The sequence below is a fragment of the Eumetopias jubatus genome, unplaced genomic scaffold (assembly GCF_037043125.1).
Source record: "Eumetopias jubatus isolate StellerSeaLion01/CBP00866 unplaced genomic scaffold, mEumJub1_p1.0 scaffold_3, whole genome shotgun sequence".
In the NCBI taxonomy this organism is placed as follows: domain Eukaryota; kingdom Metazoa; phylum Chordata; class Mammalia; order Carnivora; family Otariidae; genus Eumetopias; species Eumetopias jubatus.
The window spans coordinates 39,583,769-39,607,537 of NW_028274809.1; the positions used below are offsets into that span (position 1 = coordinate 39,583,769).

The 23,769-nt window shown below is 37.5% G+C and overlaps 1 protein-coding gene across 2 annotated transcripts in view; it reads left to right on the plus strand.

Annotated features, from left to right (window-relative positions):
• DNAH7 (dynein axonemal heavy chain 7) overlaps positions 1 to 23,769 on the plus strand; it is a 249,121-nt gene that overhangs the window by 112,480 nt on the left and 112,872 nt on the right. For both annotated transcript variants that reach the window (XM_088022077.1, XM_028121645.2), the window contains exons 35-40: positions 5,561 to 5,716; positions 6,572 to 6,740; positions 8,209 to 8,335; positions 9,566 to 9,785; positions 14,631 to 15,503; positions 17,497 to 17,726. In XM_088022077.1, coding sequence (XP_087878203.1) covers positions 5,561 to 5,716; positions 6,572 to 6,740; positions 8,209 to 8,335; positions 9,566 to 9,785; positions 14,631 to 15,503; positions 17,497 to 17,726 — 1,775 coding nt within the window. The remainder of the gene's footprint in view (positions 1 to 5,560; positions 5,717 to 6,571; positions 6,741 to 8,208; positions 8,336 to 9,565; positions 9,786 to 14,630; positions 15,504 to 17,496; positions 17,727 to 23,769) is intronic.

Genomic DNA, 23,769 nt, shown 5'->3' on the forward strand with positions numbered 1-23,769 from the left:
TCTTCTTTAATCTGGAGAAGGAAACAGGCATTTAAGTCCAAGAGGCACAGAGAATGCCCTTCAAAATCAACAAAAACAGGTCAACATCAAGACATATCATAGTGAAAACTTGCAAAATACAGAGAGAATTCTGAAAGTAGCTAGGGAAAAGACATCCTTAACCTACAAGGGTAGACACATAAGGTTAGCAGCAGACATGGCCCCAGTAAATTGGCAGGCCAGAAGAGGGTGGTATGAAATATTCAACATGCTATGGGGAAAAATATGCAGCCAAGAAAACTTTCTCACGCAAGGTTGTCATTCAGAATAGAAGGAAAGATAGAGTTTCCCAGACAAGCAAAAACTAAAGGAGTTTGTGAACACTAAACCAGCCCTGCAGGAAATATTAAAGGGGTCCCTTTGAGTGGGAAAGAGACCGAAAGCAACAAAGACTAGAAAGGAAACAGAAAATCTACAGGAACAGCAACTTTACAGCTAATACAATGGCACTAAATCATATCTATCAATAATTACTCTGAATGTAAATGGACTCAATGTTCCATTCAAAAGCCATAGGGTATCAGAATGAATTAAAAAAATATATATATAAACAAAACAAGACACATTGATATGCTGCTTACAAGACTTATTTTTGACCCAAAGACACCTGCAGATTGAAAGTGAGGGGGTGGAGAACCATTTATCATGCTAATGGTTATCAGAAGAAAGCTGGAGTAGCCATACATTTTTCAGCAAATTAGATTTTAAACCAAAGTCTGTAATAAGAGATGAAGAAGGGCACTACATCATAATAAAGGGGTCTATACAATAAGAAGATTGAACAATTGTAAATATTTATGCCCCCAAATTGGGAGCACCCAAATATATAAATCGATAACAAGCATAAGGAAATTCATTGATAAGCATACAATAATAGTAGGAAACTTTACCACCCCCCTCACAGCAATGGACAGATCATCTAAGCAGAAGAATGACAAGGGAACAATGGCTTTGAATGACACACTGAACCAGATGGGTTTAACAGATGTTCAGATGTTTAGAACATTTCATCCTAAAGCAGCAGAATACATTCTTTTCAAGTGCACATGGAACATTCTTCAGAATAGATCCCATTCTGTGTCAGAAATCAGGCTTAACCAGTACAAAAAGATTAAGATCATACCATGCATATTTTCTGACCACAATGCTATGAAACTTGAAGTCAACCACAAGAAAAAATTTGGAAAGATGACAAAACATGAAGGTTAAAGAACATCCTACTAAAGAATGACTAGGAAATTAGAGAAGAACTAAAAAAATACATGGAAGTAAATGAAAATGAAAACACAACTGTCTAAAACCTTTAGGACACAGCAAAGGTGGTCATAAGAGGGAAGCATATAGCAATACAGGCCTACTTCAAGAAGAAAAAAAAGTCAAATACACAACTTAACCTTAAACCTGAAGGAGCTGGAAAAAGAACGGCAAATAAAGCCTAAAACCAGGAGGAGGGAAAGAATTAAGTTTATAGTAGAAATAAATGATATAGAAATTAAAAAAAAAAACAGCAAAACAGATCAACAAAACTAAGAGCTGGTTCTTTTAAAGAATTAAAATGAATAAGCCCCACCCAGACTTAACAAAAAGAAAAGAGAAAGGACCCAAATAAATAAAATCACAAATGAGAGAGGAGAAATCAAAACCAACAATGCAGAAATACAAACAATTATAAGAGAATATTATAAGCAATTATATGCCAACAAACTGGACAATCTGGAAGAAATGGATAAATTCCTAGAAACATATAAACTACCAAAACTGAAACAGGAATAAATAGAAAATTTGAACAAACCCATAACCAGTGAAGAAATTGAATAAGTAATCAAAAATCTCCCAACAAACAAGAGTCCCAGGCCATAGCTTCCCAGGGGCATTTTACCAAACATTTAAAGAAGAATTAATACATCTTCTGAATATGTTCTAAAAACAGAAATGGAAGGAAAATTTCTAAACTCTTTCTGTGAGCCAGCATTACCTTGATTCCAAAACCATACAAAGACCTCTTTTCTAGTGAGAAAAGAGAATTACAAATATTCCTGATGAACATGGATGCAAAAATTCTCAACAAGATACTAGTTAATTGAATTCAACAGTACATTACAAGGATAATTCACCATGATCAAGTGGGATTTATTCCTGGGCTGCCGGGGTGATTCAATATCCACAAATCAATCAATGTGATATACCACATTAATAAAAGAAAGGATAAGAACTATATGATCCTCTCAATAGATGCAAAAAAAAAAAAGCGTTTGACAAAATATAGCATCCTTTCTTGATAAAAACTCTCAATAAAGAAGGGATAGAAGGAACATACCTCAATGTCATAAAGGCCTTATAGGAAAGACCCACAGCAAATATAATTCTTAATGGGGAAAAAGTGAAAGCTTTTCCCCTAGGGTCAGGAACACGACAAGGATGTCCACTCTCACCACTGTTGTTCATCATAGGACTGGAAGTCCTCGCTTCAGCAATCAGACAACAAAAAGAAATAAAAGGCATCCAATTTGGCAAGGAAAAAGTCAAACTTTCACTCTTTGCAGACAACGTGATATTCTATGTGGAAAACCAAAAAGATTCCACCAAAACATTGCTAGAACTAATGCATGAATTCAGCAAAAGTGGCAGGATATAAAATCAATGTACAGAAATCTGTTGCATTTCTATACACCAATAATGAAGCAGTAGAAAAGGAATCAATCCTGTTAACAATTGCACCAAAAAACATAAGATACCTAGGAATAAACCTATCCAAAGAGGTAAAAGATCTGTATGCTGCAAACTATAGAACAATGGTGAAAGAAATTGAAGAGAACACAAATAAATTGAAAAACATCCCATGCTCATGGATTGCAAGAAAAAATATTGTTAAAATGTCTATACTACCCAAAGCAATCTACACATTCAATGCAATCCCTAGCAAAATACCACCAGCATTTTTCACAGAGCTAGAACAAACAATCCAAACGTTTGTATGGAACCACAAAAGACCCTGAATAGTCAGAGGAATGTTGAAAAAGAAAAGCAAAGCTGGAAGCATCACAATTCTGGACTTAAAGCTGAATTAAAAGTAATCATCAAGACAGTATGGTGCTGGCACAAAAACAGACACATAGATCAATGGAACAGAATAGAAAACCCGGAAATGGACCTATAAGTCTATGGTCATCTAATCTTTGACAAAGCAGGAAAGAATATCCAATGGAAAGAAGACAGTCTCTTCAACAAATGGTGTTGGGAAAACTAGACAGTGACATGCAAAGGAATGAAACTGGACCACTTTGTTATACCATACACCAAAATAAATTCAAAATGGATGAAAGACCTAAATGTAAGACAGGAAAACATCAAAATCCTAGGGGAGAACCCAGCAACCTCTTTGACCTTGGCTGCAGCAACTTCTTGCTAGATGTATCATCGGAGGCTGGGAAACAAAAGCAAAAATGAACTACTGGGACTTCATCAAGATAAAAAGCCCTGCACAGCAAAGGAAACAGTCAACAAAATTAAAAGGCAGCCTACAGAATGGGAGAAGATATTTGCAAATGACATATCGGATAAAGGCTAGTATCCAGAATCTATAAAGAACTCATCAAAATCAACATCCAAAAAATAAATAATCCAATCAAGAAATGGGCAGAGGACATGAATAGGCATTTCTCCAAAGACGACATACAAATGGCCAACAGACGCATGGAAAAATGCTCAACATCAATCGGCATCAGGGAAATACAAATCAAAACCACAATGAGATACCACCTCACAGCAGTCAGAATGACTAAAATTAACAACTCAGGAAAATACAGATGTTGGCAAGGATGGGGAGAAAGGGGAACCCTCTTGCACTGTTGGTGGGAATGCAAACTGGTGCAGCCACTCTGCAAAACTGTATGGAGGGTCCTCAAAAATTTAGAAATAGAACTACCCTATGACCCAGCAATTGCAGTACTAGTATTTATCCAAAGGGGCACATGCACCCCAATGTTTATAGCAGCACTATCAACAATAGCCAAATTATGGTAAGAGCCCAAATGTCCATCAACTGATGAATGGATAAAGATGTGGTGTGTGTGTATATATACAATGGATATACTCAGCCATCAAAAAGAGTGAAATCTTGCCATTTGCAACAACATGGATGGAACTAGAGTATATTGTGCTAAGCAAAATAAGTCAGTCAGAGAAAGACAAATATGTGATTTCACTCATCTGTGGAGCTTAAGAAAAAAACAGATGAAGGGAAGGAAAAATAAAAACAGGGAGGGGCACCTGGGTGGTTCAGGTTGTTAAGCATCCTGCTCTTGATTTCAGCTCAGGTCATGATTTTGGGGTCTTGGGATCAAGCCCCATGTGGGGCTTCATGCCCAGTGGGGTGTCGGCTTCTCTCTCTCTCTCTCTCCCACCCTTTTTCCCTCCCTCCCTTTCCCTCTGCTCCTCCCCTGGCTCATGTGGGGTCTCTCTCTCTCTCTCTCTAAAACATAAATAAGTCTTAAAAAAAAAAAAGAGAGAGAGGGAGGTAAACCATAAAACCATAAGTGAGTCTTAACTATAGACAAAAAACAGGGTTGCTGGAGGGGAGGTAGGTGGGGGGGATGGTCTAAATGGGTGATGGGCATTAAGGAGGCATTTGTTGTGATGAGCACTGGGTGTTATATGTAAGTGATGAATCACTAAATTCTATTCCTGAAACCAATACTACACTATATGTTAACTAACCTGAATTTAAATTAGAAAAACATACAAAAAACAAAGATCTTTCTGAAAGTATAGAGAAAGCTAAGGGATTTACCCAAGATATCATCAAAAGTCAAGGAATGGAGCCTTGACATTGTTAAAGGCAGTGGTTGGAGAAAAGAAAGCCTTTTGTCATTTGTACCTTCATCCCAAATTCAGCCCAGGCATTAAAACTGCCCAGGGGAAAAAAACTACTTTTTACAAAATGGGGAACATACTTTGCATTTTATTTTATTTTTTTCTACCTAACAGAATGTAAATATTTTCTTATGTCATTATTCTTTTACAAGATGATTTATAAAACACAACATCTTGATTATGAATCATTATAATTGCACCTGCTTTCCAGTGAAATCCATTTTGTAAATACAGTTATATTATTTAAGCTTCCTAACTAATAGGAAACTTGGTATTTAAGTGGAAAGATAAGCTATAATAAAATGAACATTGATCTGGAAAGAGACACATGGCAATCTGAATTCTCGCCCCACCCCTGAGACCATAAGCAAGTTTCTTAGCCTCTGAGTCCTCATGACCTCATGTTAAGAAGGTATGTGTACTCTGCATGGTGATTTTGGAAATCAGAGAAGCCACATGCATGGGGCCTGGACAAACAGGGACATGCCACTGGTATGGTAACTGTTATCTCTATTGATTCCATCTCTTCTTTCAATTATGACACTCTAAGTTTAAATTCAAGTGTGTCAACAATGATGCTTAGTGTTTATTTTGAAATGTCAGTGCATAATTCCAACTATGGCTTATTTTATTATTTCCTGTTATACAGAATTTTCTTTTAAATCAACTCAATAAAGAAATCTACAAGCCTCTACTAATTAACTTCTCAGCACAAACTACAGCAGCTCAAACTCAGAATATTATCATGTCAAAATTGGACAAAAGAAGAAAGGGAGTTTTTGGTCCTCCTTTGGGCAAGAGAATGGTAATTGCTCTCTGTTTCTATCCATATGGTATAGCACTGGTCCTCTTCTTGTCCCCTGCTACAGTCAGAACAAGGAAACCAGATATACTAGGACTTGACATCTTTTTGTACAGTTTTTTTTTTTTAAATCACAAATTTTTAAAAAAATTTTATTTTTAAGTAATCTCTACACCCAACATGGGGCTCGAATTTACAATCCCAAGATGAAGAATCGCACACTCTACTGACTGAGCCAGCCAGGCACCCCTTTAATCACAACTTTTGATTAAGTTTTCCTTAAAGTGTGTTCATATTTGCATGTGCATTAGACAACTTGACATTAAAAACAAGCAATTGCCCTTTGAATTAAAAAGTAGAATATTCATCTAGGAAATTATCTACCTTTCTAATTTTCTGATTAACATTTTTATTCAGCAGAATCTTGCTGCTTGCTCCTCTAGACCTTTAAACAACCCAGCTATCAATTGACTTCTCTGTGTTCCTGCCAAAAATACCCTTCTGAGCCTCACTTGTCACCACTCAGAGGTTATAATCATTTTAAAATCCTACCTTTCTCATTTACTTTAATGTATTGAAATTGTATAAGGAAAAAGAGGAGGCATATTGATAAATTGGGTGAGAGGATGAATAAGTCCTCAACTCTTACTCTATAAAGGTTAGTAACAAGACTTTCCATATTCCTTACAAGCATGGATGCTAGGGGATATTATTCTTGATTTGAAAAGAGACCATCATTTCTCACATATGTATCCTACAAGAAGATAATCTAATTCTTTGCCTCAACACTGTTGACACAATAGGACAATATATTAAGGTGATAATATTTTCTAGTAACGCTTCTCTTTTTACTCTCAGGTTGTCTTTGTAGATGATGTCAATATGCCCGCTCGGGAAGTATATGGGGCTCAGCCTCCCATTGAGTTGCTTAGACAATGGTTAGATCACTGGAATTGGTATGACCTAAAAGATTGTTCTATGATTAAACTAGTGGACATTCAAATCATGTGTGCTATGGGACCTCCAGGTACGTTTTCTGAGTCTGCGATTACTAAAGTTGAGAATCACCCTGGTTATATCTAGAGAGATGGCTAGAGAAAGAAAGAGAAACCCAACTGGACAATCTGAGTTACCATTTTTTGTGTATGTGTTTTCTCTGTGTATACCTTTGGACCTATGGGAATGTACTATAATGGTCAATACTACAAAGTGGGTTGCCTTGCTTGGGGCCATTCTCCCACCAGTTCTTCCAGATCCTTTTTCTCCCACCTTCTGGGACTTTGCACTTCCTTTCTCTATATTCTAAGGAACCCAGATCCCCACGAAGCAGCTCATTTCCCTCTGTTATATTCCTTAATTCTTCAACTGTATGAAATCCCTGTTTCTACCCCAATCAAGTCCCATTCTAGTGAGTCTTTGGATTTAGACAGGCTGTGAAGAGGATTTTAAGTAGCAAACAGCCAAAAGAATTAACCCTTAAAGATTCTTTACATTTCTCAATGGAAATTGAGAAACTCAAAGGAATCTATGCAAGGGAAATTTTTTTATGATGGGGTATCAAAAGTGGCTTGATTCAACTAACTAGACATTTTTACCTGTTTTTTTTTTTTTTTTCCTGAACTGAAGCTGGTAGTCTAGTCTTTAAAAATTCCTTTTCTCCATATATCATTTCTCAGGGAATCTCTTCGGTGTTTGCCTCCTGACCCCCTGACCTTTTTTGACCTGTAACCCAGTCAGGTTGCTCTGAGTCAGTAATTGCTCTCAGCACACTTCCTGGGCCACCACAAATGCTTTTTTTTCTTTCAAGTTTTTGTTTAAATTCTAGCTAGCTAACACACTGTGTAATATTACTTTGAATTATAGGATTTAGTGATTCATCCATGTACATGCGACACCCAGTGCTCTCACAAGTGCCTTCCTTAATCCCCATCCCCTATCTAACCCATCCCCCTGCCCGCCACCTCTCCAGCAACCCTCAGTTTGTTCTCTAGAGTCTGTTTTATGGTTTGCCTCTTTTCTTTTCTAAAAAAAAAATAATAATAATAAGATTTGTCTATATATTTAAAGATAATACCAATATTTTTTAAATGTTGCATTCTAAATTAGTTATTAAAGCCTCATTTGAGGGGCTCCTGGGTAGCTGTTAGTTAAGAGTCCAGCTCTTGATTTTGACTCAGGTCATGATCTCAGGATCATGACATCAAGCCCTGCGTCAGGCTCCACACTCAGCATGGAGTCTCCTTGAGATTTTCTCTCTCTCCCTCTCTCTCTGCCTCTCCCTCCACTCATGCATGATCTCTCTTTCTCAAAATAAATAAATAAAATCTTTTTTAAAATACCCTCATCTTTGAAAATGTAATCATTATTTTACAAAAGTGAGATAATCCCCAAATTTTTAAAAATGTGGGGATTGTCTCACTTTTGTAAAATGTTGGAGAAAATATTCTACTGTGTAGTAGTAACATTGTTAAGAGTTACTCTTTTTTAATATTTAGGTGGTGGTCGAAATCCAGTAACTCCCCGATATATGAGACATTTCAACATTATAACAATCAATGAGTTTAGTGATAAATCCATGTTTACAATCTTCTCTAGAATCTTAACCTGGCATTTAAAAATCTGGTAAGTAATTTAAAGTGTGTTTCTTTTTTCATTAGGGGGTATAAAGTCTTTTGGAAACAGATCAATATAAGTAGTGCTTCTCAAACTATTCCCTGAAAACATCCCCAGATAAAGAAAAAGATAACAGGTAACATTGCTCCCCACTGTTGCTCTCATCTCCAGATATGGGAGCATAACACCAAGGGGCCAAAGTATCTTTCTCTTTTTGTCTCATGTCTTGAATTTTAGCTCCAAAATACATACAAATTTTGCACTCTGCTGTATAGTATGTCCATGGTGGAATTATTAATGTTTTGAATTTTCACCATGTAATACAATTAATGCTGGAAAGATGTATGTTAGGTTTATCCTGTGACTTTGATACCCTGTAGTAGAACTCGTGAGTTCCCCACGGAAATTTATATCTAAGTTTGAGTGTACCCTTTGAGCCAGAACCCTGTGGGAAATGTTGCTGCCTAACTCTGGACATTCAGGGCTTCTCCACATGGTGTGCAGAAGTCAGGGAGCCAACCGGACTGGGCAGTGCAAGTCTCCGCTCCTTGATGTCCATTCTCAGGAAGTTGCCAATCCTTGCCCTATCCAGTGATGATGGAGAAAGACAGCTGGCTCCTCGTTGAGCCAGAAGTTAAAGATAGTCAAGTTTTTCCAAGTGGATATTCATTCTACATGTTCTTTCTACCCCAGTTGTGCCCTTTGCCCTTCTTTTTTAAATCCCAACCCACTATTTCACTTTCTTTTTAACTCTCCTTTTTCTTTTCCTCTTTTTCTTATTTTTTTCTGTATTTTTATTTCCTTCCTTGTTTTCTCTGAAAATACTCATTTCACCAGTGTTCTTCAGGGATTCCTTTTATATGCAACTGAAAATGCTAAGGGATGAAAGTGATTAGGACACTTTTGTCTAGTGGGTGCTTGATTTGAGTTATATAATTGGGGTTCCTCGGCTGGCTCTTTTGTCCACTTACTTAAGTAGTTTTAAGTCCATTACATTAGTCCTGCCTTTCCATGGAGTTTCTTTGAACATAAACTAAAATAATGAATGGAAAGTAGTTTTAAAAGAAATTAAAAGTCCATTATTATTATTGTTGTTGTTGTTGTTGTTGTTGTTAGAAATGGTAATCTTATAAATTAAATCAATTGATTTAATCAGAATAAATTTCACCCTAGGCATGCTCAATATCATTTATGTATCATATATGCTAACATTTTCTTTTTTTATTAAATTTTTTTAAGTTATAAATTTCCAGACGATTTTCTAGATTTGACCACACAAATTGTTAATGGTACAATGGCTCTATATAAAGAAGCCATGAAGAATCTCTTGCCTACTCCAGCTAAATCTCACTACCTGTTCAACCTCCGTGATTTCTCCCGTGTCATTCAGGGAGTTTGCCTGTCAAGACCAGAAACAGCAGAAACCAAAGTAGTGATTAAACGTCTCTGGGTTCATGAGGTAAATTTTTGTGTTACTGGAATATGATTATGCTAGAAACAAAGATTTTATCATGGCAGCAACTGGGTAAAAAGAAACATTTAGCGGTTTATATTGTTGAAATGCATTCAGCTATTTGGCATTATGAAGGCCAATGATCAAGGTAATTTAAAAGAATATTTAGCACTTTATACTTTAGCATAGTATATCTTATGATATTTAAAAAGGATTATCTCCTGTTATTAGAAATTTTTGTTGACTTACAAGATATTTCAAAGTAGGTATCACCTTGGGTCAATCTCCTTCAAGTGACTTAATCCTTGATAGTTGGATTTCAAATAATTTTTGAGATGGAATACATTTTAAGGGGCTGTTTTTATAAGAAATGAATGTGTTTATCTATAATACCTACTTGTATTTCTAGGTGCCAAAACAACTGCAAAGCAAACCAGTTTTGAAAGCATAAAACTACATTAAAAATATATTTAAGTTCTTTTTGGAAAGAGGTATATGGGTGAACATTTTCTTATAAAAACTTATGGAAGGAAGGAGAGAAAGAATACAAAAAATAAGGCATCAAAAATAATTTAATATCTTAAAAATAAAGAATTATAGGAAAATAAAAGAAAAAATGTTTTATTTTTAATATGTAAATAATATAGCTATTTAATTTTAATAATGTAGTTAAGAAATCTAGAAAATAGGAATGTGCTATGTTAAAACCATGTGCTATAGAGATAAAAATTTCAAAAGGGCATTTAGAAATGGAATTTTCAATGTAATGAAATTCATAATATAATAACTTGAAATTTTTAGTGAGCACTTCATATTCATATAATGTAATGAGTTTAAGTTCTCAGCTGAAAATCTTCCAATAGCACTCTACTTCATTGGGAAGGATTAAACATAAAATTCAGGTGGCCCATAAGATTGTCTCTGGCTCCCCTCAGGCTGCCTCTTGCTCTCACACTCATTCGCCTTTGCCAGCAACACAGGACGACTGGCTTTTCTCTCTGCCCCAGATCCTGTGGGCTAGCTTCCTACCGCCTTTGATCAAATCTTTCCTTCTCGATGAGGCCCACACTGACCACCCTATTGTATATAACAGGCTCACACCCCACTAGCAGTTCCAGTCTTTCTTGACTTTACTCTATTTTTCTTCTTTACATAGCATTTAGCAGCATCTAACATACCATATAATTTTTTTGTCATGTTTATTGTCTATCTCCCTCAGATAGCAGGCAAGCTCCATGAGGTCCCTGATTTATCCACAGTGCTGAGAACAGTGCTAGACACATTGTTCTCAACATTTCAAAAAAAAAAAAATAGGAAGTGATTGAACTCAACACTCTATTTTTGCTTTGTTTCTATTCACTCAAAATAGATTTCCTAAGGGTCTGATATGGGTCAAATACTACTTTGGGTGTCCTTTTCCTTTCCGGACACTTTTACCAAATCAGAAGACCTAATGTGATTTTATTAAATAGGTTTCAAGGTATTAAACTGGCTTACTATTTTACATTCTCTTTGGCTTCTCCATGGCTTTCAAACATTTGTGTGCATAACATCTGATTTGCTTATTAAATATAGTTATTCTGCACAGGTGACCCAAGGAAAAAAATAAATTAGATTTCACCAAAGTTAAAGATGTTCATGCTTCAAAGGATACTGTCTAGAATGTGAAAAGACAACCCATAGAATGGGAAAAGATATTTGCAAGTCCTACATCTGATCAATGTCTCATATCCAGAAAATATAAAGAACTATTACAACTCAACAGTAAAAGACAAATAAACTGATTTAAAAGTGGGCAAAGGATTTGAATAGACATTTCTCCAAAGATGATATACAGATGGCCAATAAGCACATGAAAAGATGTTCAACATCATTAGTCATTGGGGAAATGCAATTCAAAACACGGTAAGATAGACCTTGCACCCACTAGGATGGCTGTCATCCCAATGACAGATAATAACAACTGTTGGTGAGGATGGTGGAAGAATCAGAGCCCTTGCCCACTGCTTATGGGTATGAAAAGTTGTGCAGCCGCTTTGGAAAACAGCTAGTTCCTCAAAATGTTACGCATAGAGTTACCATATGACCCAGCGGTTCTGCTCCTAGCCATATACTCGAGAGAACTGAAAACATATGTCCACACAAAAACTTGTACACGAATGTTATTAGAATTATTCGTAATAAACAAAAAGTGGGCACAACTCACATATACATCAGCTAATGAATGGACAAACAAAATGTGGTATATACATACAATGGAATTTTATTCAGCCCTAAAAAGAAATAACCGATGCATACTACAACATAGATGAAACTAGAAAACATCATGGTAAGTGAAAGAAACCAGATTATATGATCCCATTTATATGAAATGTGCAGAATAAGCAAATTAATAGTGACAAAAAGTAGAGTAATGGAGCCAGGGGTTGTGGGGGGTGCCGGGGGACTGTAAGGAGTGACTGCTAATGGGTACAGGATTGCTACATAGGGTGATGAAGAAGTTCTAGAATTAGAGAGTTGTGAAGTTTGCTCAACTTCGTGAACATTATAAAAACCACTGAATTATATGCTTTAAAAGAGTGAATGTTATGTGAATTATATATCAATTAAAACAATCTGTAATTAAGGCTTGGAGATAAATAAACTCAAAGCATAAATACAGTATAATAAAAAATATTCCAGAGATTACCTCTCTTGGAATGATGTACATGTATAATAGAAAAATTTTACATATCAACTTTTTAAAAATGGAAGAGGGGGCAGCAGAACCACAAGGTAGCGAGAAGGGGATCAGCAGAAGTGAGCATGAGAGATTCTGAGGTCCTGGAAGTGTTCTGTATCTTGATCTTGGTGGTGGTGACATGGGTATATAAATGTGTAAAAATTCTTGGAGCTGTACACTTAGGATTTTTGTATCTTATATAAAGAAATAGAAGTAGACAAATAAGATACTCCCAGGCACCATCTTGAAAGTTTTCAAGTCAGGGTCCAGAGTGGGCCCCTGCCATCTGCATTTTAGCAAGTACCACAGATGATTCGATACAGGTGTGGTGACAGTCCTTGAGAAATACTACCTTAGGTTCTTGCTAAATAGCCTGCTAGATAATAGTACGACTTAATTCATCTTCAGCACTGATACCTGATATGTGAGGTTAGCTTGATTTAGGTTTCTCTTCCCATAGGAATATTGTACAACGTCTTCAGTACCTCAAATTCAGGAGGTGACTATTGGCATATGTCGGGAAACTAGATTGTCCCATAAAGAAATAGCTTTTGAACCGGTGAGAGTATGCACAAAGCCTCACTCATTACTATTTGCCTACACAGCCACCACTGCTAGAGAAAGTGATCACACTATTATGGTACCACCTTGACAATAGTGAAAACACAAAAATCATTACTCCTGAATACCATTAGGCTGATTTCAAAGTGGCTTGTAATAATTTTATTTCTGAATTTTATAGTGTTTCCACATAGGTTGTCATTTTATTCTTGCCATACAACTGGAATGTAATGCCAAGCAGGTATTCCTGTTTCCATTTTATAGGTGAAGGAGCTGATGCAGACAGGTTTCAGTCATTTCCCCCAAATGACATAAGTTTTGCTGACACAAATATGCATTGCTTCTATCATAGGCGTATTAGTCAGCGAGAGCTGCCATAACAAAATACCACAAACAGAGTGGTTTAACAAAAGAAATTTATTTCCTCATAGTCCTGGAGGCCAGAAGTCCAACTGGCAAGGTGCCACCAAGTGTGGGTAGATGGCTGCCTCCTCATTGGGTCCTCACATGGCCCTTCCTCTGTGTACCTGCAGGGAAAGAGTGGAAACTCTCTTGTCTCTTCCTCCTCTTACACGGACAGTCCTATGGCACTAGGGCTCCACCCTTGTGACCTTATTTAACTTTACCTCCTTAAAGGACTTCTCTCTTAATATAGTCATATTGGTGGTTAGGACTTCCACGTGAATTTGGGGGGTGGGGAGGGACACCATTCAGTCCAAACAGATAGTAACCAAGGGACACTTACAGCACTTTGAGGAAATAGTTGTTTTATGTGACAAGCCTGGTTAACTATTTCTTACAGTCCCATAACATGTACATATCACCAGAATTTATTTTAGTAGATTGCCCTCTGCAGTGACTTACAACAAAAATAATAAATGTGCAAAACAAACTTGGCTTTCACCTAAGACATTTCCTCTTTTTCCAAAAAAAAAAAAAAATGCTTTAAAAAAATAATATGATTCATTTGCCAATAATTTTCAGAATGTTCCCTGGCTTGGAAAAAGGAAGGATCACTGAAAAGGAGTGCCCAGCTTCTTTATCTGTATCTGAGTGACCAGCAAAGGCAGCTACTTTCTTTCTCTAGTCCTTTTTTCTTTCTCTAGTCATTAATATTCTTTTTAAAAAAATATTTATTTGAGAGAGAAAGAGAGGAAGAGAGATAGCATGAGCTGGGGGAGAGGGAGATGGAGAGGGAGAGGCAGGAAGCCTAATGTGGGGCTCAATCCCAGCACCCTGGGATCATAACCTGAGACAAAGGCAGACGCTTAACCGACTGAGCTACCCAGCCGCCCCAGTCATTAATATTCTTTACATCACTATAATCTTCTCTTCCCCAAATAGCCTTTATTAATAACTGTATGTAACTGTATTATCTCAAATATATATGATCAAAATTAATATTTAAAATAAGCATTATTATGAGTCCATCCTGATCATTTGGCTATGCTTTTAATAAAACCCATAGAAATTTCCTGGAGTACTTTTTATGTGACTTGAGATTAATATGTAAATAAAACTACAAAAATAGAAGAATCAGTTCCTAATGCTGCTTCTTAATTTTTCAGGTCCTTAGAGTGTATTATGACCGCCTTTTGGATAATGCAGATAGAAGTTGGCTTATCAACTACATTCAAGAAATTTTAAAAAAATACATGGATGAAGATTTTCATGAGCTTTTTCAACACTTAGATTTCGATAATGATGGTGTGGTGGAAGAAGATGACTTGCGTAGCTTAATGTTTTGTGATTTTCATGATCCCAGGCGGGAGGACACCAACTACAGAGAAGTTGAGGATGTGGATAATCTTCGGGTGATAGCAGAAGCTCACCTAGAAGAATACAACAATATGAGCAAAAAAACCATGAGCCTTGTCTTGTTCCGATTTGCCATAGAACACATCAGCAGAATTTCCAGGATCCTGAAGCAGCCTCGCAGCCATGCTCTTCTGGTTGGTGTTGGAGGGAGTGGAAGACAGTCTGTCACCAGATTAGCTGCCCACATGGCTGACTATTCAGTTTTTCAGGTTGAAATCTCCAAGGGCTATGGTACTTCTGAGTGGCATGAAGATTTAAAAGTGATCTTAAGGAAATGTGCCGAAGGTGAGATGCACGGTGTCTTCCTGTTTACAGACACTCAGATAAAAAGGGAGTCATTTCTGGAAGATGTCAACAATCTGCTGAATGCCGGGGAGGTTCCAAATCTCTTCGCATTAGATGAGAAGCAGGAGATATGTGATAAGATGCGTCAGTTAGATCGCCAACGGGATAAAACCAAACAAACAGATGGAAGCCCCATAGCTCTTTTCAATATGTTTATCGATCGCTGCCGCAACCAGCTGCATGTGGTCCTCGCCATGAGTCCCATTGGAGATGCATTCCGGATCCGCCTTAGGAAGTTCCCTGCTCTTGTTAACTGCTGTACTATTGACTGGTTTCAGGTATTGCCATGTACATTTTAGATAGACTTCTGGAAATGTTGAATCTTTGTCATCATCATGACTTATTTTATAGACATCCCCCCCGCAATGTAACCGAGCAGAATTTTCTGATCAATGATAATGTATGAAATTAGAATTCAAGAAATCATCATAAAAGAAAAGCATTAAGCTCAATATATTATAGAAGGTTTTAGAATAAATTTGAGTATCAGTCAGGGTCCTGACAGGGAACAGTGCACTGAAGGCTTCACTGAGAAAAACTGAATGAAGGAGCTGTTCCCAGAGCTGTAGGTGGGGTTAAAGGAACTGAGAGGGGACAGTGGGGAAGTTAGGAAGGGGTGGAGCATAGCAGGGAGCTTTCCTACAGCTTGGGCATAAAGGGGAAGAGGAGGAAAGCATGTCACTGGGGCTCGGAGCTGTGGAAGTAGGATTACCTGACAGGAACAGGAACCCAAAACATAGGACTAGTCTCCTGCTAGAAAGGAAGGGAGGGTATGAATAGTCCTACCCATCTCCTCTTCTTCCAGTCTCTTTCCATTAGCCAAACCCAACAGGAAGTCAAAAGGAAGAAAGCCAGAGTGACATTTGTGGTAGTTAACTTCAGTATCAGGAAGCACAGAGCAGATGAGACAAGGGTGTGGGGTGGGGAGTTCGTGGGCTGTGGCAGAGGTCCTGTGAGTGTTTTTGGCCTTGGGGAATTTACATAGCCCCTCTGTTCCTCCATTTCCTGCTAAGCCTGTTTCATGCAAAACAGATTTATTGAACCCTTGCTCAATAGCAGGTACTATTCTAAAAGCTGGAAGTGAAAAGGAAAGTGAAATAGACAAGGCTTCTGATCTCGAGCTTATTTTCTAGAGACAGACAAATTAGCAAAAAATCATTGCATCAACAAGGTGGCATATAGGGAGTAAAAGCCTTTCTGAAGAGGTGACCTTTGAAGAGGAAGCATGCCAGACAAAATGTGCCAGTACTGAGAGCATCTGGGTGGAGGGCATAAACTAGTGAGGGCAAGGGGCTGGGGAAAGAATGGGTGTGTCAGGGGACACAGAGGTGGCAGGCACCAAGTAACTGAGGGGGAAGAAGTAGAGGTGAGCTCAGAAAGGTGGGAAGGGCCCAACAGGCAGGGATTTACAAGTTGGTTTGGAATTTGAAGTATGCTGGGAAGCCTTTGAAGGATTATTAATTGGGGAGTGTGACATGAGCTAATTTACATTTTGAAAAAAATCCCTCCGGCAGCTGTAGAGAGCCACACAAGCAGGGAGACCAGTTAGGCCACGGTTGGAATGTTCCAAGCAGATGAAAACAGAGAGTTGAATTGGGATGGCTGTAGTTGATGTCGGAAGAAGAGAAAGGATTTGGAAGCTATTGTGGGGAGGGTGCCTCTAGAACTTGTTTGTGGGACGGATGAAGGGTTGAGAAGGAGGAGAGGTATCGAGGATGACTCCTGCATTTTGGCTGGAGCAAGGGGTGGATGGTGGTGATGTTTACAAAGCTGGGGAAGATGGCAACTACTTGGGAGGAGATAGGAACCACATTTTGGACTTGTCCCGAGTTTGAGATAACTTTAAGAGAAATCAAAGAGATAGTCATTCAGATGATTCTGGAGTTTAGAGGAAAGGATAATAACATTTACCTCAAAGAATTATTGGGAGAATTCAATGAGATGATACTGGTAGGATGCACATAGAAATAGACATTCCATAAGTTTAGTTCCTTTCCTCTTTCTTGCTCCTACAACACTCACGAACAGTTTCTCTAACCTTTGAACAAACCACGAAGAGTCAATATTACTTGTACTAGCTACTGGCTCCTAAGTGTGCAAGTCCTTGGTTGCAGGTGGGGGGAGGGAGTTCCTCATGGAAGTGTCTCTCCTGCCCCATCCCTCATGTGTTCCTCTCCATTTCTGACATCAATAAATCACAAAGGACTGCAGTAGTAACAGACTTACAGTAGTCACTTTGATCAAGTACTAACTCATTTATCTTAAATTTAGTCATGGCCTGAAGATGCACTCCAGGCAGTTGCCTCACGCTTCTTGGAAGAAATTGAAATGTCAGAGGAAATACGAAAAGGCTGTATCAACATGTGTAAAAGCTTCCATACTTCTACTATAGATTTATCTACATCCTTCTATGTTGAACTTCAAAGATATAATTATGTGACTCCTACCTCTTACCTTGAATTAATCTCCACCTTCAAAATCTTATTGGAAAAGAAAAGAAGGTAAAAATGAAATTTCATATTTCTGTTTATGTATATTAAAGAGAGCACACATGAATTGGGGCAGGGGCAGAGGTAGAGAGGGGGAAAGAGGGGCAAAAAGATTCCACACTGAGCATGGAGCCTGTTGCTGGGCTCGATCTCACTACCCAGGAGTCAGACGCTCAACCGACTAAGCCATCCAGGCACCCCAAAATTTCGTATTTCTAAGTAAGCTATGGTGATTTTAAAATATTTGTGTGTACAAAAATGACATAGCTATGATGTCATAGAAATTTATTTTGTATATACATATATGTGTACTGTGAATATTGTTTTATATATATCTATAGATACCTATAGATATCTTTAAGTGATTTATTTTGCAAACATCTTTAGGATGGGGAGAGGTCTTATTCTTTTGTATAGATGGGTTGTCTGGCACATTGTAAATGCATAATCATATTTGTTGAAGGAATAAAGGTGTGCCACTCAGAGCTGAGCTAAGACTCCAGGATCCTTTGACAATGATACTGAGTAAACACCACTAGAGAGAATTTTTTTTTAATAAGTAATCAGATAATAGATAAAACTTCTGTTTAGGTATTGAACAGCTGAAACCCAGAAACTGCTAGTCAGGTTTCCTTCTTTAAACTCTCATTTGAAACCCTCAATTTGAACATCAATACACTTATGTACTATAGAATGTGTCAATGTGAATTTTCAGTGTCATTGAGGGTGACATTTATTTATTTTTGTAGTTTCAAGTTTTTATTTAAATTCCAGTTAACATATAGTGTAGCATTGGTTTCAGGAATAGAATAGAATAGTTTCAGGAATAGAATTTAATGATTCATCACGTACATACAATGCCCAGTGTATATCACAATAAGGATCTTCCTTAATGCCTATCACCCATTTTGTCCATCCCCCTGCCCACCTCCCCTCCAGCAACTCTCTGTTCTCTATCATTAAGAGTCTGTTTTATGGTTTGCCTCCCTCTCTTTTTCCCCCTTCCCCTATGTTCATCTATTTTGTTTCTTAAATTCCATATATGAGTGAAATCCTATGGTATTTGTCTTTCTCTGTCTGACTTATTTCACTTAGCAATAATACATTCTAGCTCCATCCTTGTCATTGCAAATGGCAAGATTTCATTCTTTTTGGTGGGTGAGTAAAATACCACTATACACACACACACACACACACACACACACACACACACACACATATACACATATATATATAGAGAGAGAATATATATCGGGTATATATGTGTATGTGTGTGTGTATACACATATACCACATCTTCTTTATCCATTCATCAGTTGATGGACATTTGTGCTCTTTTCATAATTTAGCTATTGTTGATAGTGCTACTATAAATGTCGGGGTGCATGTACCCTTCAGTTCAGTAATTTGTATCCTTTGGGTAGCTGGATTGTAGGGTAGTTCTATTTTTAACTTTTTGAGGACCCTCCATACTGTTTTCCCCAGTGGCTGCACCAGTTTGCATTCCCACCAACAGTGCAAGAGGGTGCCCTTTTCTCCCCATCCTTGCCAACATCTGTTGTTTCCTGACTTGCTAATTTTACCCATTCTTAAAGGTGTGAGGTGGTATCTCATTGTAGTTTTGATTTGTATTTTCCTGATGATGAGTGATGTTGAGCATCTTTTCATGTGCCTGTTAGCCATCTGAATGTCTTCTTTGGAAAAATGTCTATTCATGTCTTCTGCCCATTTCTGAACTGGATTATTTGTTTTTAGGTGTTGAGTTTGAAAAGTTATTTATAGACTTTGGGTCCTAACCCTTTATCTGATATGTCATTTGCAAATATATTCTCCCATTCCATAGGTTGCCTTTTAGTTTTGTTGACTTGTTTCCTTTGTTGTGCAGAGCTTTTATCTTGATGAAGTCCCAGTAGTTCATTTTTGCTTTTGTTTCCCTTGCCTTTGGAGACGTTGTCTAGCAAGAAGTTGCTGTGGCCAAGGTTGAAGAGGTTGCTGCTTGTGTTCTCTTCTAGGATTTTGATGGATTCCTGTCTCACATCAAGGCCTTTCATCCATTTTGAATTTGTTTTGGTGTATAGTGTAACAAAGTAGTCCAGTGTCATTCTTTTGCATGTCACTGTCCAGTTTTCCCAACACCATTTGTTGAAGAGACTATCTTTTTTCCATGGATATTCTTTCCTGCTTTGTCAAAGATTAGTTGGCCATAGAGTTATAGGTCCATTTCTGGGTTCTTTATTCTGTTCCATTGATCTATGGGTCTGGTTTTGTGCTAGTACCATAGTGTCTTGATGACCACAGCTTTTTAATATAACTTGAAATCTGGAATTGTGATGCCTCCAGCTTTCCTTTTCTTTTTCAACATTGCTTTGACTATTTCTTTTGTGGTTCCATACAAATGTTTGGATTGTTTGTTCTAGCTCTGTGAAAAATGCTGATGGCATTTTGATAGGGATTGCATTGAATGTGTAAATTGCTTTGGGTAGTATAGACATTTTAACAATATTTGTTCTTCCAGTCCATGAGCATGAGATGTTTTTCCATTTCATTGTGTTCTCTTCAATTTCTTTCATCAGTGTTCTATAGTTTTCCAGCATACAGATCTTTTACCTCTTTGGTCAGGTTTATTCCTAACTAACTTACCGTTTTTGGTGCAGTTATAAATGGGATTGATTCCTTGATTTCTCTTTCTGCTACTTCATTATTGGTGTATAGAAATGCAACAGATTTTGGTATGTTGATTTTGTATCCTGAGACTATACTGAGTTCATGTATCAGTTCTAGCAATGTTTTGGTGCAGACTTTTGGGTTTTCTACACAGAGTATCATGTTGTCTGTGAGTAGCAGAAATTTGACTTCTTCCTTACCAATTTGGATGCCTTTTATTTCTTTTTGTCTGGTTGCTAAGGCTAGACTGGCAGTACTATGTTAAAGTAACAGTGCTGAGAACAGACATCCCTGTCTTGTTCCTACCCTTAGAGGAAAAGCTCTCAGTTTTTCCCCACTGAGGATGATATTAGCTGTGGGTCCTTCATATATGGCCTTTATGATGTTGCCTACTATCATACTACCATCTCTATCCCTACTTTGTTGAGGGATTTTTATCAAGAATGGATGCTATACTTTGTCAAATGCTTTTTCTGCATCTACTGAGAGGATCATAAGGTTCTTATCCTTTCTTTTATTAACGTGGTGTATCACGTTGATTGATTTGTGAATACTGACTCATTCTTGCTAGTATCTTGTTGAGAATTTTTGCATCTATGTTCATCCAGGCTCTTGGCCTACATTTCTGTTTTCTAGTGGGGTATTTGTCTGGTTTTGGAATCAACATAATACTGACCTCGTAGAATGAATTTGGAGGTTTTCCCTCCATTTCTATTTTTTGGAACAGTTTGAGAAGAACAGATATTAACTCTTATTTAAATGTTTGGTAGAATTCCCCTGGAAAGCATCTGTATTTATCTGGATTTGGACTTTGGTTAGAAGATTTTTGATTACTGCCTCAATTTCTTTGTTGGTTATGGGTCTGTTGAAATTTTCTTTCTTCCTGTTTCAGTTTTGGTAGTTTATGTTTCTAGGAATTTATCCTTCTTCTAGATTGCCCAATTTGTTGGCATATAATTTTTCATTCTTTTATAACTGTACTGCTGTTGTGGTGTTGTGATCTCTTTCTCTCTTTTGTGATTTTATTGATTTGGGTCCTTTCTTTTTTCTTTTTGATAACTCTGGCTAGGAGTTTGTCAATTTTTTTAATTCTTTCAAAGAACCAGCTCCTGGTTTTTGGATTTGTTCTACTGGGTTTGTTTGTTTGTTTGTTTTGCTTGTTTCCAAATCATTTATTTGTGCTCTACTCTTTATTTCCTTTCTTCTGCTGGTGTTAGGCTTCATTTGTTGTTCTTTTTCTAGCTCCTTTAGGTGTAAGGTTAAGTTGTGTATTTGAGACTTTTCTTCTTGAGGTAGGCCTGTATTGCTGTATACTTCCCTATTAGTACTGCTTTTGCTCCATCCAAAGGTTTTGGGCCATCATGTTTCATTTCCATTTGTTCCCAGGTATTGTTTAATTTCTTCTTGAATTTCCTGGTTTACTCATTCATTGTTTAGTAGGATACTAAACATAAATACCTCCAGGTATTTATGGTCTTTCCAAATTTTTTCTTGTGGTTAGCTTCAAGTTTCATTGCATTTTGGTCAGAAAATATGCATGGTATGATCTCAATCTTTTTGTACTGGTTGAGGCCTGATTTGTGACTGAGTATGTGATCTATTCTGGAGAATGTCCTATATACACTTGAAAAGGAATGTGTATTCTGCTGCTTTAGGATGAAATGTTCTGACTATATCTGTTAAGTCCATCTGGTCCAGTGTGTCATTCAAAGCTATTGTTTCCTTGTTGATCTTCTGCTTAGATGATCTGCCCATTACTGGGAGTGGGGTGTTAAAGTCTCCTACTATTATTGTATTATTATCAATGAGTTTCTTTATGTTTGTTATTAATTGATTTAGATATTTGGGAGCTCCCAAGTTGGAGTCATAAATATCTGTAGTTGTTAGATTTTCTTTTTGGAAAGACCCCTTTATTAAGATGTAGTGCCCTTCTTCATCTCTTATTACAGTCCTTGGTTTATAATCTAGTTTTTCTGATATATGTAGGGCTACTACAGCTTCCTTCTGATGTTCATTAGCATGATAATGGGTTCTCCATCCCCTCACTTTGAATCTGCCAGTCTAAAGTAAATCTCTCTCTCTCTCTTTTTAATATAGCTTATCTCATGAGCTTATTCTGATAGTTCCTTCAAATATAGTACTACATGGTTTCACTGAACTTTTTGTTTTCTTTTTTATTTAAATTCAATTAGCCAACATATAGTACATCATTAGTTTCAGATGTAGAGTTCAATAATTCATCAGTTGTGTATTATACCCAGTGCTCATCACATCATGTGCCCTCCTTAATGCCCATCACTCAATTATCCCATCCCCTCACCCCTCTCCCCTCCAGCAACCCTCAGTTTATTTCCTATAACTAAAAGTCTGTCATGGTTTGTCTCCCTCCATGATGACTTCCCATTCAGTTCTCCCTCCCTTCCCTTATGATCCTCTATGCTCTTTCTTATATTCCACATATGAGTGAAACCATATGATAATTGTCTTTCTCTGATTGACTTACTTCACTCAGCATACACCCTCCAGTTCTATCCACATCGATATAAATGCTAAGTATTCATCCTTTCTGAGGGCAGAGTAATATTCCATTGTGTGTGTGTGTGTGTGTGTGTGTGTGTGTATACACACCACATCTTCTTTATCCATTCGTCTGTCGATGGACATCTCAGCTCTTTCCATAGTTTGGCTATTGTGGACATTCCTGCTATAAACATTGGGGTGCAGGTGCCCCTTTTGATCACTACATTTGTATCTTTGGGGTAAATACTTTGTAGTGCAATTGCTGGGTCATAGGGCAGCGTTATTTTTAACTTCTCGAGGAACCTCCATGCTGTTATCTAGAGTGGCTGCACCAGCTTGCATTCCCACCAACAGTGTAAGAGGGTTCCCCTTTTTCCACATCCTCACCGACATCTGTTGTTTCCTGACTTGTTAATTTTAGCCATTCTGACTGGTGTGAGGTCGTATCTCATTGTGGTTTTGATTTGTATTTCCCTGATGACAAGTGATGTGGAGCACTTTTTCATGTGTCTGTTGGCCATTTGTAGGTCTTCCTTGGAGAAATGTCTGTTCATGTCTTCTGCCCATTTCTTGACTGGATTCTTTGTTTTTTGGGTATTGGGGTTGATAAGTTCTTTATAGATCTTGGATACTAGCCCTTTATCTGATATGTCATTTGCAAATATCTTCTCCCATTCCATAGGTTGCCTTTTAGTTTTGTTGACTTGTTTCCTTTGTTGTGCAGAGCTTTTTAGCTTGATGAAGTCCCAGTAGTTCATTTTTCTTTTGTTTCCCTTGCCTTTGGAGACGTGTCTAGCAAGAAGTTGCTGTGGCCAAGGTTGAAGAGGTTGCTGCTTGTGTTCTCCTCTAGGGTTTTGTTGGATTCCTATCT